Here is an 18,423-nt window from a genome sequence, read left to right as displayed (position 1 = left end):
TAATTTCACGCCACGGACAACAGACATGCAGAAAAAATTGACAGGGATGTTTCTTTATGCAGTGGTCATTCACGGTTCTCCATCATTATTTCTCTTTACATCTTTCAACACACTCAAACACACACTCTAGGAGTAATGAGCTCAACGTACAGTGGTCACCATCCATCATCCATATGTCAGGTGATTTGGTTGCAGTAGCTGGAGATTAGAATATTATTTTAATAAAGAACTCAGTGACAGAATACATCGGTCGATTCCTTCTGGCTAGCCAAGCCATTTTTTTCTTGAAATTAATATGTTAATTCTAATTAAACTTGCACATAATGTTTCAGCATGTGTCTGAAATGACTACAGTGGTGCATGTGGCTTTGTTAGTGATGTCATCCAATTGTGTGTGTGTGTTTGTGTTAGTACAGACCACTCTGTCACAGCCAATTAACTAGCTGATTTCCCTGGTTTCCAGCTCCTCTGAGGCGCGTTTAGAGGTCATTTCTGTGCTCAACTGTGACACATTTACACACTCTGTACCCCTCCTCTCTCTCTCTCTCTCTAGCAGTCCCTTCCTTTGTTTGGCTTTTGTTCCATGTGATAGTATTGATCTCGGTTAGTCTTCACATTCTTTTCAGATAACTTTTAATTTTTTTAGTTTATTAAGAAAGTATGAGAGGTGACTGCTTGTACAAAAATGAATGCTATGATGTTAATAAAGAAATTCTTATCCAATGATTATGTTCTGTATGTATGCATATGTGTATGTATGAATACAATACAGACATAATGCACTACCATGCTACAAATGATTTCTATTTTAAATAAATCATTTTATAATAATTTATAAAATTATATTTATTAATTTAAATTATTTTAAAAGTATATTTTTTTTTTCTGTATTTTTGATCAAAGTCATCCAGGCTTGCTGAGTGTAACAGACTTCATTTAAAAAAAATAGCCACATGGAAATGCATTTTGCACTTCAGAATCTTAATGGGGGAATTATGTGATTTGGATGTTTTCCGCTTCAGGTTTTGGGAATGCTGAATATTCAGACATACTACATTTGACATTTTATAGATATTTGTGTACAATATATTAGGACATGGGCATATTCTGACACAAAAATCCAAATTCCTTGGAAAAGTAAGAACATGACTACCCTTAAAAAGCTGTAACAGATTATGTAGGTTTCATATTTAGAGTTGGGATTTTAATCAAATATTGTTTCTCTCCTTTTGTACTTCTATTTCTCTTTTTATACTTTCTAACATATGTGAACACTCTTTATTGTTTTTACCCATAACAAATCACATAAGAATAGCTGTCCTTTCCTCTGTTATTTCCAGTATGTTCCTGCACAGAACATATACAGTACATCTATTTCAATGAAATCTATTTGGCTTAAAACTATAGTGAGAATATTTTTACAAAGCCATTTCTCAAAAACATGATGATTTTTGGGGCTACAAGGACATATCTGCGTCCATCAGAGAAAAATAATTGCATTCACTAATTATCATATGTCTAAATGCAGAATGTTATTGTACCGCAGGAAGATCACTTTGATTCTTTGCACCCATTAAATTCTTTAACTTCTTTATTCTTTTAAGAGGATCGCTCTAAGGTATTTTCTTTCTTTCATTTCCCCTTGTCTCTTCTCTCTATCTCACTCAGCAGGAGAAATATTCTGAGTGTGATTGTTAATGCAGCTCCCTTCGGCTGCGAATCAGTCTCTGTCAGAGTTAACCTTTATCGCATGCGTGCTCGGATCATAATTTTTGATTGAAATGGCGCTCAACTAAGTTGAAGATTTGACTAGAATATTTCTTCTGTCTCTTATTGTTACTGACATAGCTGTAAATGAGCCAGTTAATGTGTGTGTGTGTGTTGGCGCATTTCTCAACGGCACCCTGGAGGTTGATCAAATGTGCTATGGTTAGTATATTTTCATTCAATCAGGAGGTCTTATAGGGAGCGCAAGCCTTCGATTGATGACTTACAGCATTACCTCATCCTTGAGGTCACATGACCTGCTTACCTTTACTAACAGGAGTGACTCATGCGGTCCCAGCTGCATCTGTATTCTGTGTCCCTGACTGAAATGCACACATACTCGCTTATCTACACAACCTGTATCTCTCTGTATTCCCTGTGGAGTGTTTCTGATTAAAGATGCTACTTTGACATGAATGGATGTGTCAGAAAATACAGGTGCTCCAGTCTGTCATCCACATTTAATTACAGGTATAGGCCACCAAGCAACATCTGCTTGAAAGAAGAGGGACATTGGGGTTGAAAATATATGATTGGTTAAAAAAAGATAAATGGCTAAGTCCCTTTTTTTTTTTCTTTCTTCTTCACTTATTTTTGTTTCTTTATTCTCGTCTTTAGCCCTGGACGCTCACCCATATTATTTGACCATGAGATCGTCATGATGAACCATGTCTACAAGGAGCGTTTCCCTAAGGTGAGGTCTAAAATTGATGAACTTGCACTTTGATAAGTCTCTTTTTCACACAATAAAGTACTTTTTTGACATGGCTTTGCCAGAGCATCAATACATACAGCAACAGAAAAAAATATATATTATTAATAAAAAAACAAAAGGTGCTAGAATGTTATAGGGGTGCTATTGTGCTTTTTTCACTTTTTTAGTCTGTAATGTTGCTGTTTGAGCATAAAAAAGATCTGCTAAGTTACAAAGCTCAAAGTCCAATTCAAATGGAGATATTATATTTAACAGAGATCACTTTTCAAAAACTACAACGATTGACTCGTTTGGACTACAATGCATAATTTCCGTGATTTGTGATATCACAAAGATCGACGAATGGGACGAGACCTGGATGACCTGCACAAGAGAAGGCAACGAGTGTTATCACTATGTTGGAGACACGCTAGTGTTCCCAAAACACGAGCTTAGAGTGGTTACAATCATCTGGGTTTAAATCAAGCTCAAATTGATTTGATTTTGACGCAATATTTACACTGAAGCTCCCAGCAGGCTGCTATGGTAAGGGGCATGATTTCCTGACCAGGCGCCGAGTGCTGTCAGTCACAACACACACTGGCCCAGATAACCAATCACAGCACACACTGGCCCAGCTAACCAATCACAGCGCATTTCGTATTTCAGAAGACGGGCCTTCATTTGATACAGGAACTTTTCCAGCCATTCATGCCAGACTGGGGAGAGAGGTATTGTAATAATGTAAAATATGTGAAAAATAATGTGTTTTTCGAACAACCTAGTATGAGAGCCTCTTCTAGTACACCCCCAAAACAAAATCAAGACCTTGTAAAAGAGCATAATAGGACCCCTTTAATAGAATAATAACTGTATATAATATAAATTTATTAACAACAATAATAATAATTGTAATAATAATTATAAATAAATGAATAAATAAAAATGCCAAGACACAAATGACCATTAATGTGTACAGACAATAAATAATAGAAATAAAAAAATAAACCACTCTCTGTTGCTAAATTGCTAAATAAAAGTATGTGAAAATTTTGAAAAAAAAAAATAAATATATAAACATATAAATATAAATGTGTGTTTGAATAAATGTACAGTAACACATTGTGGGTGGCTGGATGCCTCTTTTTCTCCATGGCTTGGCCTTTGTTTCGACCCAGCCCTTACCAGGACCCTTCTGTCCCACAGGCTACTGCTCAGATGGAGGAACGGCTGGCTGATTTCATATCCTCCTCAGCTCCTGACAAAGTCATGCCTTTAGCTGATGGCGTCCTGAGCTTCATCCACCACCAGGTCATAGAATTGTCTCGGGACTGCCTGGACAAATCCCGTGACGGTCTCATCACCTCCCGCTACTTCTACGAACTACAGGAGAACCTTGAGAAGCTACACCAAGATGTGAGTATGCAAAGATAGCCACATGTGGAGAGTATGTAGGAAGTTGTCGGCATTTATTTCAACGGTATTAACTCCTTGTCATGTAAGGCCTTTCTTGTGGATCCCTCAACATAAATCCATGTCAGCCAAAGTGGTGATGTCATCACATCAGGGAAGAGGTCATCTCTATGACAGCTGGGCAGTCGCAAACAACTCTTGGTTCCCTGATTTTGGTTCCCTGACGATTGTTCTTTCTTCTGTTGGGTCTGTGGTCACCTGTCACATTTGCATTAGTCAGGATACAAGTCGCTGATGTCTTGATTAGCTCAGTCACAGTGCCACAGGGGCAGCGTTATGACTCCCAGAGGTCCCATTCCAAATCCACAAATCATGTGTGCAGGAATGTACCAGAGTGTGTGTTTGTTGTATAGGGTTGGAATGGGGGTGCAGCACCTTCCTGATTTTAATTTCACACTCCAGTAACCACCACTGGTAATGGATGAGTATCCCAGGCACCCAAGAGGAGGGTGCGGGGAGCGAGAGACAGAGTGGGAGAGAGAGAAAGGGAGGGATTGAGAATGGAAGGTGGGATCAGGTCGGGTTTTCCCCTCTTTCGGTTGGTAGTCCATAACCATCTCGTTGCTGTTGCTTGCCAGAATCGAAAATGTGCACATCGTGATCTCATGCAGTCGCCAAGCTATTGCCGCAGCCATACTTGGCATTCAGGCGAGTACGGATGACATCATTCAGCCTGTGCTAATTGGCTGATTTAGTTTGGGAGCCGATGGTGACAGGTGGGCCAGACGGGATCGTGGTATAAACCGCATCTTCAGCAGGTGTGCTTAGAAAAGCATTCCCGACTTCTCCATTTAACAGTTCCTCACTCGCTCAGAGGATGTCTTGCGTTTCGTGGCAGAGGCGGCTGGAGGAAGAGGAGGTTCTTCAGCAGATTTTAGAGCGCTGGGAGCAGAGCACGCTCAGAAACCATGTGGATCTAACAGTTGAGTTCCTGATTGTTTTCACTTTGCAGAGTTGCATTGAGTCAAGGTCATAGTCTGATAGATGCTGTTTTATGTTGTTGAAATGTGGACACACCAGTGCTATGACAATTTAACATACAAAATATATAGACTTTAGTTAGAATATTTTTATGCCTGATAATTCACCTGCTATTGTTTACTTTAATCAAATAGTTAATTGTAGAAGTTTTTTTTAAATATTTGTTAGAGTTATAGTATATGATACTTTAAACAGAATTTAGTCCATAATATAAGGGATGCACTGTTATTAACATTCTGGGTGATTCCAACAATATAATACTAATTTTGATTATATGACAGTGATTATAATTCTGTGCTTTTTTTATATTGAAAAACATAATTTAAAAAAATATATAAAACATTCAATTAAATGTCTGCCAATATTCATATTTAATATTGACCAATACTAATAAAGTAAAACAAAATAACTAATATTGGCTCATAACTGATATGGCACAGGTATATTTTGCACAGTTCCATTCATCCTCTTTTTTTTTTTTTTCCTTTCTTTTTTTTCCATTTTCTTTGTCCTTGTTTATAGGCTTTATTTATTAAACTGGACATTTGTCTTTTTAAATGATGCGTCTATATCATTCAGTCTCCCATGGTTGCATCATTAAAAACCACAGGAGCCAATCTCAAGGCCGGGTCACTTAGGTGACCTGGCTATCACCATGATATCTGGCCCTAGAGCAATCCTGAGGATCTTCTGTCGACCTTTTCTACGCTTGACCTTATTGACTTTATGTATAGATTATGTATAGAGTATCTCATTTAGTCTAGTTTAAGGTGTGCTAAACCAAATTACCCCCTCATCCTATATCTCTCACTGCTGTTACTTGTCTGTTTACAGTGTATTTACTCAGTGCAGAGGCCCTTTATTATCCTGAGTGTGTGTGATTCACTGGCGGTTTCATTACCTGTATAAATAATTCAGAGGCTGATTAGACATCCCCAGAGGTGGCTGTGCTGTCTGTCAGAGATGGCTCTATTACTGTCAGCCGGCTGTTTAACCATCTTACCATCTACTGCTCTTCTATTGATGAACTCTCTCCTTCCTGCTCCTTTTACACTCTTCCTTTTTATGTACTCTTTGTACACTTCATTTAACTATCCCTCATTTTAGTGCTTTGAGTGTCAAAAATTTTGACTGATATTGCTTCCGATATCAGGTTCTTGCTCATTCGTCACTGTGAAAACGAAAGGTCAAGTTAAAAGCATTATATTTAGGATACAATGTTCCATCCAGTGTGCTTTAATATGTATTGTGCTTATTTTAACAAATGTAGTTCGATCATTAAGGTATTCAATTCATAAAGTACACAGATACATACTGAATACTGTGATTAGTATGTTAGTATGCTATTTTACATCTATTTTTTTCTCTGTTTGTTGCTAGGCTCATGAGCGTTCAGAAAGTGGGGAGGTGACATTTGTCACCCAGCTGGTTAAAAAGCTGATGATAATCATCGCCCGACCCGCTCGTCTGCTGGAGTGTTTGGTAAGCACTGAAAATTGAAGGGAATCTAATCTGGACATTATTTGTACTGAGGCTTCAGAGCAAACTGCTTTTCCATAGTAAATGATGCACATGCTTAGTACCATATAATTAAAAAGCTAGCTTTACCTGGAGGAGGCCACATTGTAAACCTTCAAAATTCACAGTGATTTGTCAGATTCGCTGAATTGTTTAAAAAAAATCACACCAGACATTATGGAAACTTGTAAACACAAAAGCTGACTTCCACACAAAGCTACAGGGCTCCATGTATGTGGCCACATGTGTATTTTGAGTAATCTTGTGCGTTAAGTCGTATGACAGCATACAGTACAGCTCAGCACTGATCGAGGACAAGCAGGTGAGAGATCAATGAGCTGTTAACATTTTCTGCTTCATGTGTGAACAATGCATCGCAAATATCTCCTGGAGACACACCTGCCTCAATAAGCACACACAAAATATTCTCAACTGTTATTATATATTAGTTATATAAGCCCTTGCTGGGTATTTTGTTTGTTTGTTTGGCTCTTTTTTTTTTTTTTCTGTTCTTTAATTTTCAAATGATAGTGTTAAAATATTGTGTGTGTGGCATTATTTCATCTTTTTGTGTGAATGACACTGAATAAGAAGACATTTTAGCAAAATATTTGATAAATTGTTAAGTAAAGATGAATGAATATAATGAATCTTATGAATATAATGATTATAAATGTTTTACTGGAACTAGGATTAAAGTAACAAGTAATATAATAATTAACCCTAACCCTAACCCTTTTTTTTTTAATGCATTTCCCAGTACCTTACTGTTAATATGTTATAGAGTAACATTTCTAGAATAAATTAAATGATTAAGGATTAATGTCAAATTTTAATCTTTATATCATGTGAACCTCTTACTCCCTGTGTGTGTTGTAGGAGTTTGATCCAGAGGAGTTCTACCACCTGTTGGAGGCTGCTGAAGGTCATGCTAAAGAAGGTCAGGGCATCAAGTCTGACATCCCTCGATACATTATCAGCCAGCTGGGCCTCACCAGGGACCCCCTTGAGGGTAGGAATGCTACCTACAGTGCCCTCAAAAGCATATGGAGATCAGATGAAGCAACTCTGTTATTAGTGGTTTTGCAATACTAAATTATGAACTACAATGACATTTATGATGCTTTTCAATGTCACCTGTTCACTTTCATTCCCTCTTTTGCTCTCTAGAAATGGCCCATCTGAGCAGCTATGATAGCAGTAACCCTGAAACGCCAGAGACAGAGACAGATTCCACAGACGTGAGTATTAGAATTGAGAAGTCTTCAATGATTCTATCGACTCTGTACAACAACATTCAACTAAGACCAAGTGTTCGTGTTCATGTGCAGAGTCGAGGAGCCACCGTTCAGCCACTCCAGCCTCAGCCTCAACCCAAAACTAAAGCTCCACGTGAGGAAGACTTTGAGACCATTAAACTCATTAGTAATGGAGCCTATGGGTAAGACAACAGGATTTCACTGTCACATCAATGATTATAAATGCTGAAAACTTTGAAATTTGTCATTATCTATTGGCTCTCCATCACTCTTTGTCTTTAATAATTATAGAGTTAGAAGACAATTAAACAATTATAAGCTTAGTAGTGATGCATACCTCTCTCCACTTAGGGCTGTGTTTCTGGTGAGGCATAAGGAGACCCGTCAGCGATTTGCCATGAAGAAGATCAACAAGCAGAACCTGATCCTGCGAAACCAGATCCAGCAGGCCTTTGTGGAAAGAGACATCCTAACATTTGCAGAGAACCCTTTTGTTGTCAGTATGTTCTGTTCTTTTGAGACAAGAAGACATCTTTGCATGGTTATGGAGTATGTGGAGGGTAAGAAACACTTATAGAACTTTGGGTGACTACATTCATGGAGGATTTCAGTATAGGATACACCACGGAGTGATGCTGTAGTTGAAAGTGTTTATGTGTGTCTAGGTGGAGATTGTGCCACTTTGTTGAAGCACATTGGGGCTCTGCCTGTGGACATGACACGCATGTACTTTGCTGAGACTGTTCTAGCACTGGAATACCTTCACAATTATGGCATCGTGCACAGAGACCTCAAACCTGACAAGTAAGCACACGTAACACCAAACCACTGTGCTTGTAGTTGACTTCTATTATTGATTTAAGGCTTTTTATTTGTCCTTTAGATTCCATCTCACAAAAAGAATACAAAACACAAAGAATACAAAAACATGCTTGATAACAGATCAGTTGGCTTTGGTTTAGACAGCATTTTTTTTAGATCGATGGATGCCCTTTTTATATTCACTGATGTCAGAATAAAGAGTGGCTTGTTTTTCAACAGTCTGCTGATTACATCAATGGGACACATCAAACTGACAGACTTCGGCCTGTCCAAGATTGGTTTAATGAGCTTAACGACCAATCTATATGAGGGCCACATTGAAAAAGATGCCCGTGAATTTCTGGACAAACAGGTACAGAAACTTTGTGTTTATCTGTTGCATTTATTTATTTATTTATTTATTTATTTATTTGTTAATAAAAAGGATACTCTTTCTTTCTCTCTACATCAGGTGTGTGGTACTCCTGAATACATAGCTCCTGAAGTCATTCTGAGGCAGGGCTATGGAAAGCCAGTGGACTGGTGGGCCATGGGAGTTATCTTGTATGAGTTTCTCGTGGGATGTGCTCCCTTCTTTGGGGATACGCCTGAGGAGCTGTTTGGACAAGTCATCAGTGGTTAGTGTCTAGAAGAAAGTGCAAAAAACATTATTTTCTTAAAAATTTAATGATGAGAAACATTGCATACATTATACAAACATGAGTGCCCAAACTTTTGACTAATCTTCTTTACCGGTCAGTAATTAATTTTGAAAAACTTAATAGACCCCTAAAATCAGGCTATACTTTTGTCATCTATCTAACATATAAAATACTCTGAAATCTGACCTGTGAACCTAATTCTGGTGTTGTTGAGAGTCCTTCAAGAAATGTGATTCTGTATGTGTGGTTCAATAGATGAGATAATCTGGCCAGAAGGTGATGAAGCTTTGCCTCCAGATGCTCAAGATCTCATCTCCAAACTACTGCGGCAAAACCCTCTGGAGCGTCTGGGAACAGGTCCTCTAACGCACAAACTCAATCTTACTTGCACAGACTCTAACTTGATCTATTCCCTGGTTTAGTCATAGAGGAGTGACTTGACTGATCTGCTGAGATTAATAGTGTATGAATAAACCTGAACAGAAAATCTTAAGAAGACTTTTTCTTTAATGTTATCCTATATCTCTGGTTTTTGAGAAATATTTTTATCTCACAGGGAGTGCGTTTGAGGTGAAACAGCACAGTTTTTTTACTGATCTGGACTGGAACAGTCTCCTGAGGCAGAAGGCAGAGTTCATTCCTCAGCTAGAGTCGGAGGATGACACTAGCTACTTTGACAGTACGTGTTCAGGCAGCAGGGACTGTAGTGAAATTTAAAAAAAGACACTTTATTCTCTACCTGCAATACAGATGCACACCACATGGGCCTACATTCTCTAAAGTACAATTTGAAATCTCTTTCTTCGACCTGCTAGCACGCTCAGATCGGTATCATCACGTGGACTCGGAGGAAGAGGATGACACAAATGATGATGACCATCTGGAGATCCGTCAGTTTTCCTCCTGTTCACCACGATTCAGCAAGGTGTGAAGTAACACATGCTAACACTCTTAACGACAGCAAAAACAATGATATAAGACATTCAGTTCATAGTTATATAATTATGCCAAGTAGTATGATAGAAGTTATAATTATAAAGACACTGTATCTATTCTGCTTAATTTTAAGTTTAATCTAGTGTCCTCAGCAGTTTATACTGTTTATAACTGTTTATAACTTAATCTGTCTTCTTCTCTCCATCTCTCTCCGTCCGTCTCCCTTTTTTAGGTATATAGTAGTATGGAGCGTCTTTCCTTACATGAGGAGAAGCGCACCCCTCCTCCCACTAAACGCAGTCTGAGTGAAGAGGGAGGAGAGCGTATCGACAGTCTCAGTGGCCTAAAGTCTCGAGACCGGAGCTGGCTGGTGGGCTCACCTGAGATGTGAGTGAAACACCTGAAGTGATTCTGATAAATAAATCATAATTTTCATAGTCAGATATTTCTGAAAAATATACAGCTATGTTTGTTCAACATGGTGTAATGAACTGGTCTTTTGTAGCCTAAGGAAGCGACTCTCTGTTTCCGAGTCATCTCACACCGAGAGCGACTCCAGCCCGCCTCTGACCGTACGTCGCCGCTGCTGCTCGGCCATCATCGAAATGCCTCGATTCGCCATTTCCAGTGAAGAGGATGGTGGTGTGGGGGGCAGGAAGACCCCTGTGAGAGGACCTCGTGGGGAAGATCTGCCTCAGGCCATACCAGAGCTCCCTGTGGAGAGAGAGCTCAGACTGGATGAATCGCCAACCACACCAGGCTCCACTTCCAGCCAGATCAGCCAATCCACACTCACACGTCAGTCTTGTGGAATTATTCTGGGGACTAGTGTTTTAAAATGTTAAAAATATTTTTAAGACTATGTATTATTAAAACCCTAGACATAATGAGGTGTAAAAAAAACACAGACACAAAAATGAATGGGATTTATGATTCTGAGAGTTTGCCATTTTCTGTAGACATATCTCTGCTAATGTTTTGTATGTGTGATTTCAGCTGGTGGTTCTGGTGATGTGTTTGATCGAGCTTCTCGCTACAGTGCTGAAGGATCTGAAAACTCCACTCCTAAAGCCATCAGTGATTTAGCAGCTCGTAGAGCTCGCCACAGACTGCTGTCAGGAGATACGGAGAAACACACATCACGCCCAGTTAACAAAGTCATCAAGTCAGCTTCAGCAACTACACTTTCACTCATGATTCCTTCTGGTAAGTACAAATGATTGGTCATTGTGATTTTGCCATGCAAGACTTGTTCTTTTGTTGGTCCTTAAACAATAGGATGATATGTTAACAATCCTAATTCTTTTGCAATCCTTATGATTTGTTAATAAAAATATTGTGCCAGGACAAACATGGACCATGTCTTACTAGTCACTTTATTGGACTGGCTATCTCTATCTTTTAGAAGAAATGTATGTCTATCACACTTTAACTGAGGTGCAGTTTCTTTCTTTTTTTCTTTTTTTCAGATCACCATGGTGCCTCTCCTTTGGCCAGTCCAATGTCCCCTCATTCTCTCTCGTCCAACCCCTCGTCACGTGACTCCTCCCCTAGCCGAGACTTCTCCCCAGCCATCTGCAGTGTCAAACCTGCCATAGTCATCCACCGAGCCAGCAAGAAGTATGGTTTCACCCTGCGTGCTATCAGGGTTTACATGGGAGACACAGACATTTATACTGTGCACCACATGGTTTGGGTGAGTATGTCAGATACAAATACTCTCCATGATGCAGTTAGACTACACCAATTTGTGGTTTTGAGTGCTCTAACATATGGCTTTGCAGCATGTGGAGGATGGGGGACCTGCTCATGAGGCTGGACTGAGAGAGGGAGATCTCATCACACATGTTAATGGAGAGCCTGTCCATGGACTCGTGCACACAGAAGTTGTAGAACTCATTCTCAAAGTACGTTGACAGCCACAATCTGATGAGCATTATTGCTTTAGAAATTCTTGATATTCAGGTTAATTTCTTTTTATGTTGCAGAGTGGCAGTAAGGTGTCCATTTCTGCTACGCCCTTTGAGAATACATCTATTAAGGTTGGCCCTGCACGCAAAACCAGCTACAAGTCCAAAATGGCCCGCCGCAACAAAAGAACCAAAACCAGAGAAGGACAAGACAGGTGAAGTTTAACATTTACCCTGAAATCCAAGTACTTATGTCCCACAGAGTTCTTCTGATTTCAGTTCCTTGGGCTTACATTTGCTGTCCCATTAATGATTTGTATATACTTATCTACTACAGTAAGAAGAGAAACTCCCTGTTTCGTAAGATCACCAAGCAAGCAACCCTTCTCCACACCAGTCGTAGCCTATCCTCTCTGAACCGCTCAGTCTCATCAGGCGAAAGTGTCCCAGGATCTCCCACGCACATGTCCCCTCGTTCACCCACACAAGGCGGTCGTTCCATTCCCGACTCTGCCCACTCAGGTGAAGCCTTTATCTCTTTATCTCTTATATCAAAACAGAAATCACAGTAGCAAACAGTATTTAAATATTTTTATATACATCGTACAATCCAACTACTGCCAGTGTGATTTTATGTTCTTATTTAATTTAACATCGCGGTGTCTACAGACAATATTGTAATTAGTTTCCCATAACGTAATCAATATCATGTCTCAAGCCATTTCATTCATCTTCATATTTCTTTAATAAGTTTAATCTTTAACCTTGAAACTTCTCTTTCTCTAATGCAGTTGGTGGGAACTCATCCCAAAGTAGCTCACCTAGCTCCAGTGTGCCCAACTCTCCTGCCAGTTCTGGACAGATCAGACCCAGCTCTTTGCATGGTCTGGCTCCCAAACTGCAGCGCCAGTACCGCTCCCCCCGCCGGAAGTCTGCAGGGAATATCCCCTTATCCCCTTTGGCACGTACACCGTCGCCCACCCCTCAAAACACCTCCCCACCACGTTCTCCTTCACCCCTGCCAAGCCACCCACTCATCACTTCTTCAATAGGCCAGTCTTTCCCTGTCAAACTCCACTCTTCACCTCCATTAGTAAGACAGATATCACGCCCGAAGAGTGCAGACCCTCCTCGCTCTCCTCTGCTCAAACGTGTCCAATCAGCTGAGAAGCTTGCAGCCTCTCTTTCTTCTTCATCCTCGTCTCCTTCTCCATCCTCTACTGCTGATAAAAAGCTACCAGTTGGTGCCAGCCGCAAACACAGTCTTGATACCTCACATTCAGATTTTAAAAAAGAGATGATGCAGCGAGACCCCGGTCTACAGAGCCTGCAGGAGTCAGCCAGTGAGACTCTAATTGGAGGAAGAGTGTCTCCTGCAGAAAAGGGCAGCCTGCAGAAAAGTTCAGTTCGTAAACTGGGCAGGCAAGAAGGTCCTGAGTCTGGAACTGGATCTCTGGGACTTGTACCTGGGAAGAGTAAACTGAAAGACAAGCTGTCTGCCATACGCCAGGATCGTGCTGAGCGCCGCGAGTCTCTTCAAAAGCAAGATGCCATCCACGAGGTGGACTCCTCAGAGGATGAGACAGACGAAGGGTCGGAAGATAGCCAAGATGGACGCAGGACAAGCTATGTTCCTCCTAGCCATGTCTTGAGGCCTACAACTGTAATGGCCTCTCCCCATACAATCAGGATGGGACCAGCAGCTCCACCGACACTGGGACTGATGCCCTCAATGGCTGCACCCCCAGGCTTACCTCAGCCCAGCCGAGGACTGCAGATACAATGCCAAAGTACCACTCAATCTCAGACACAAACTTCAACCTCACCATCAGTGCAAGCTGCAGCAAAGCCCCCAGAACAGAATCCCACCACCTCTATTATAGCCCAAGACTCCAGTTCAACACTAGCTGAAGAGTCGAAAAAGAAAGATTCAAAGGCACAGGACTCTCAATCCACTATTAGTCCTTCTCCACCTCAACCCAGCCCTCTGTCCAGCACCTTTTCCACCCATGGTAGCGCCTTTACCTCTGTCAGCAAAGACCCATTCATCAAACCCACCACACCTCCGTTGGATCCCCGGAGGTCCCTCAAAACTTCTGAGCCCAGGTCCAAAACCAGTGGTAAAATGGATCTTAGCACTCCTTCTGGAGTGACCAGGGATATCCCTTTTGCTACCACACCAACCGGAGGCATCACAAAGGAGATGAAGGAGGCTGACAACCGCAAACAGGCTGCAGCTGCTGCTGTAGCCTCTCCGTCCACTGCCTCTGAGAGCGGAATGGACAGAGTTGTGTCTCAACTGGCCACTGTGGCTAAGAGTGTGCTTGGCCCTGTCAAACTCAACATCCCAGGTACTAAAGAGGCCTCAGAGCGTACAAAGGACCAGCGTCCCCAGACAGATCCCACCCACCCGAAGATAAAAGAATGTTGTCTGGAACGTCGTGATTCTCCTGACTCTTTGAGTCCCTCTGCTGCTTCCGGCTCCCAGCCTCCACAGCTGACTGAATCTCCCTCTAAACAAACATCATCTAAATCTGACCCAGTCTCAACTTCTCAGAGATCTTTGGTGGTCCCAGGGACTTCCAAAAGGCCAACTGCTCCAAACTCCCAAGCCGGGGAAGAACATCAGGAGAGACCAGAGACTCTGCGAAGTGGCACCACACCAAGGCCTAGGTCTGAAGCACAATCTCAGGCCCAGGCAAAGTCTAGTTCCACTATTTCACGAGACAAATCCAAGACAACGTAGCAGCCTTACAGAAAGACCTATTTTCTCCAGCTTTAATTTAACTTGCCTATGACTGACAAATACACACTGTAACACAAGGTGGTTGTCCTGTTTAATGTCAGTATTTCTATGAAAAAGTTTGTGGAAAGATAAGACAGAGGTGTTTACAGATGAGCCCAACTGCTTCATTTCAGAATGTTTTATGCTCTGCCATTCACTAAATAATTGAAGCTTTTGCTTCAAATTGCTTTGCTTTTCTTGTTCCTCCTTTTAAAGTATTTTTCTCAGCAGCTATAAAACCTGGAAAAATGCTTGGGTCTGCACCCTGAGAGACAAACCATGTCAATTTACAGTATATTACCTCTTCATATTACTCTTATATTACTTTATGAATCTTATCTTGTAGAAGGTGTAGTTGTGCCTTAAAGCAACACCTCAACATTTCACATATTTCTTTTTGCCTATTCATCTTTAGAAGAGGACATATTGCAGCAATAAGAGTAGCGTATCCCGAGCAATTTTCACAAACATACACAAAGTTGATTTCATCACACCTGTAGTATAGTTAATAAGTAATATAAAGAAAAAACCCAACTGCATTTTCCTTCTTTTCTCATTTGCACTTGTGTCAGCTTTCAATTGTGTCGAACAACTGTGGTGTATGTCTATAAAAATTCAACTTGAGATTTTCTCTATGGCACAGCTGTCACTAATGTAATGTTTATATGGTAGCTGAAATTTGGATGTATAATGCAGAAGAATGATGGCCAATAATTGCATGAATTACATCTTTACATGTTACTCAATGTTTCCAATCAGAATTAAAGATTTTATTAGAAATGATTTAGAAATACTCTGAATAATTAATCATGTGATTGTTGGCCATCATTCACATCCCACTAATGTCAAGCTACATAGCTTAGCTAAAGACATTACTTGTATCTTGCACATCATATCTAGATCGTGTTTGGTTTTGTCTCTGTTCAAGCGGACCATTTTATTTCTTCTTCAGCTTGCCTGTTTTATTTTCTCTTTATCTTTTAATATCTGGACCAATTAGCTGTTGTCTCTGTATATTTGTTTGCTTTTTTTTATTTCGGCAGACAAGTATCTGGAGTTTGTGTGTGTGTGCCTGTGTACAGAAGCATTTTTGAGTGTGTTTGTGTGGGTTCTTATGTAATGCATATTTTAAAAAAGTCTGTTATTTGTTCGTTTTATGCCATAAACAATGGGAGTGTATTTTTAATTGGTGTCCTTTCTTTGCCATATCAGCTCTGTTTGATTCAGCCCTTTGTCATATACTGGGCAAAGATGTATTTGCACAAACCCTTTTTATTTTGTGTGTCAATAATATGAAAACCAATAAATACAGTATCCAGTTAGATCCCAGACTTGGTTGGGGTTTTGAGGGGTTTGACCAGTAAGTGAGACTGTGGTACGATGTCATATTATCTTGACATAATATGTTAACACCATTATGTATTTAAAAGTTAACCTGTTTTAACCACATTTTACATTTATAATCAAAACGAGTTGTCTGTATTGTGTTTCCTCTCAGTTTACCACTTCATTTATTCTCATTGTTCAAATTTCAACACTTGCCTAGTATAAAAGGTCTAGGTGCTCACAGCAAGTCAATCTCTTTCCAACACACTCCTGCCCTACTTTTGGCCCTGACAATATGGAAAATTAAAGTGTTTTAACTTAAGTTTGTCTTTATAACTGATAATGATTGAAGTCACATGATGATGGTATGTACAGTTATGCTATGCCCTTACTCATGTTTTGTCCATATGAAATGTGAATGGATGTCTTGCACATTTACGCTTCTTTAAGGAATGGAGCTGTTGATCGCATTGCAGCTTGAAGCTCAATTCCTGATGAACCTAATTAACCTGAGCACCATGATCAGTGAAAAAATGCACTTGTAACAAGAATGGCATTTAGATGAAGTTGGAAATGCATCTGTGGGCAGTCAGGTTTAATAGAGTATTTTTCCTGTTGTGTCTAGAGAACACTTATCAATCGTACACTAGTGGCAAAGGCATAAATTCAGTTATTAAAAAAGACCAAGGCTTAACAATTATGTCCACAAGTGATGACCTACAACTGAATCCCACTCCAAAGTTATCATTCTCAGACCCAAACTTGAATCTCCATTTAAACTAAATTTGAAGGGCTTATAGAAACTGCCCTTGAATGTTTACACGTGTTTGATAGATCATTCGTAAACGGCACACTAGTGCATTATGTCTAAATAATGTGTCATCTGTTTAGTGTGAGTGCTCAGGCACATTTTGTAGCTTAGATGATGGCAGACCACTAGTGATTTCCTTTCTGGCTGTATTGCATTTGAGATTTTACAGGGTGTAAAAACATTATGAAACTGTCGCATTCACTCGATAAGCCTAGTACTTAGTTTTTCAAAAAATTTTTACATGTAGTCTCTGATGACCTGCTTCACATTCTACCCATTGGGCTTTTTAACAAAAAAGGAAAATAATTTTCTGAATTGTGTGTAAATGTGCAAAATTCATCTCTTTCTAAAGTCGTGAGTTGCCGTGGGCTGTGAAAGTGAGCGCTAACTGCCTTCTCATGTATGTGATGAGGATGATGATGATGATGATGATGGTTGGGCTACTTGTTGAGGTGAAGTCGGGTGTCAGAATGCCTGCAGTGGTCATCCATCAATGTCCCGCAGCCACATGCCACCATGTACGCGCTAGTGAAATGTAATCTCACACACCGTCTAGAGCAAATTTACCCGCCATCTCTCACCTGTGGTATAGCTTGGCTTTTTATGAATGAAAAGTCTTTGGAGCACACATACACGCACTACTTACATCTGCTTACCTTGAACACACACATAGACTCTATGTCCAACCACTGCCCTCTCCTAATGTCTGTATGTGTTTGACCCAAATGGCAGCGCAGATGAGATGGTTTACTTTTATGTAAATATTTTTAAGTATGGTGTTCTGAGTGTCTTTAATATGAAATAATTGAAGTTATTTGGTGTGCAATGGCCACTGCCTTAGACATGACACATAGATGGAATGGGACAATGACTAGATATTGTGTGTATTTTAAGACCTGACACTCAGTTACAAGGGAGTCGTAGGTGATACAGTGGTGTTATGGGTTTAGGGCCCTGCCCAGGTGTCAATCATGCTTTGTCCAAGACTAAAGGAGACAATGTGGTTGTACAGACATAAGTTTGTGCAAAGGAAAAAAAAATGCTAGAGTTAAACCAGTGCAATATGTTACAATTTTCTATTGTGTTAAGACGCATGTTTGTTGTTAATTCTACCTTATGAATAATAAAGATTTTTTAAGTAACTTGGCATGTGGTTTGTATTTATACACTGAGTGTGAGACAGTAAGTTGATGCAGGCAGAGCTACCAAACAGATATTGCTAGCAGCAAATGCCCAGTAGTGTGGCATTCAACCAAACTTGTTTAAATGTACTACTGACAAAAATTGAAATTAAATTGCCAAAATGACTTTTCAAATCAATTTAAAATACCCGTCTTTCATTGCTTGGTCAAACAGTAATCCAATCCTGAATATCAATAGTATAGTGCACAGCTCCAGAAGTAAAACAATAAATATAGAAACATATATTTCTTTTTGTACTTACTATGGTATATTATTGAGTACAGATGAATCTAAGCTCTACAAAACACTTCTGCCATT

General features: G+C 40.0%; 1 protein-coding gene across 9 annotated transcripts in view; it reads left to right on the top strand.

Annotated features, from left to right (window-relative positions):
* LOC109099302 (microtubule-associated serine/threonine-protein kinase 2-like) overlaps nucleotides 1-18,065 on the top strand; it is a 135,523-nt gene extending 117,458 nt beyond the window's left edge. For all 9 annotated transcript variants that reach the window (XM_042758411.1, XM_042758410.1, XM_042758412.1 and 6 more), the window contains 21 exons: nucleotides 2,386-2,461; nucleotides 3,668-3,877; nucleotides 6,296-6,397; nucleotides 7,313-7,445; nucleotides 7,604-7,674; nucleotides 7,765-7,874; nucleotides 8,044-8,252; nucleotides 8,358-8,496; nucleotides 8,734-8,866; nucleotides 8,966-9,131; nucleotides 9,411-9,512; nucleotides 9,712-9,834; nucleotides 9,971-10,080; nucleotides 10,324-10,478; nucleotides 10,597-10,889; nucleotides 11,088-11,297; nucleotides 11,561-11,787; nucleotides 11,876-11,998; nucleotides 12,080-12,216; nucleotides 12,339-12,523; nucleotides 12,793-18,065. In XM_042758411.1, coding sequence (XP_042614345.1) covers nucleotides 2,386-2,461; nucleotides 3,668-3,877; nucleotides 6,296-6,397; nucleotides 7,313-7,445; nucleotides 7,604-7,674; nucleotides 7,765-7,874; nucleotides 8,044-8,252; nucleotides 8,358-8,496; nucleotides 8,734-8,866; nucleotides 8,966-9,131; nucleotides 9,411-9,512; nucleotides 9,712-9,834; nucleotides 9,971-10,080; nucleotides 10,324-10,478; nucleotides 10,597-10,889; nucleotides 11,088-11,297; nucleotides 11,561-11,787; nucleotides 11,876-11,998; nucleotides 12,080-12,216; nucleotides 12,339-12,523; nucleotides 12,793-14,747 — 4,969 coding nt within the window. In that variant the 3' untranslated portion in view covers nucleotides 14,748-18,065. The remainder of the gene's footprint in view (nucleotides 1-2,385; nucleotides 2,462-3,667; nucleotides 3,878-6,295; nucleotides 6,398-7,312; nucleotides 7,446-7,603; nucleotides 7,675-7,764; nucleotides 7,875-8,043; nucleotides 8,253-8,357; nucleotides 8,497-8,733; nucleotides 8,867-8,965; nucleotides 9,132-9,410; nucleotides 9,513-9,711; nucleotides 9,835-9,970; nucleotides 10,081-10,323; nucleotides 10,479-10,596; nucleotides 10,890-11,087; nucleotides 11,298-11,560; nucleotides 11,788-11,875; nucleotides 11,999-12,079; nucleotides 12,217-12,338; nucleotides 12,524-12,792) is intronic.
* The last annotated feature ends 358 nt before the right edge of the window (nucleotides 18,066-18,423 follow it).

The sequence above is a fragment of the Cyprinus carpio genome, chromosome A6 (assembly GCF_018340385.1).
Source record: "Cyprinus carpio isolate SPL01 chromosome A6, ASM1834038v1, whole genome shotgun sequence".
Taxonomy (NCBI): domain Eukaryota; kingdom Metazoa; phylum Chordata; class Actinopteri; order Cypriniformes; family Cyprinidae; genus Cyprinus; species Cyprinus carpio.
The sequence above is the reverse complement of the archived record's forward strand: the minus strand, read 5'-3'. Positions and strand labels throughout refer to the sequence as shown.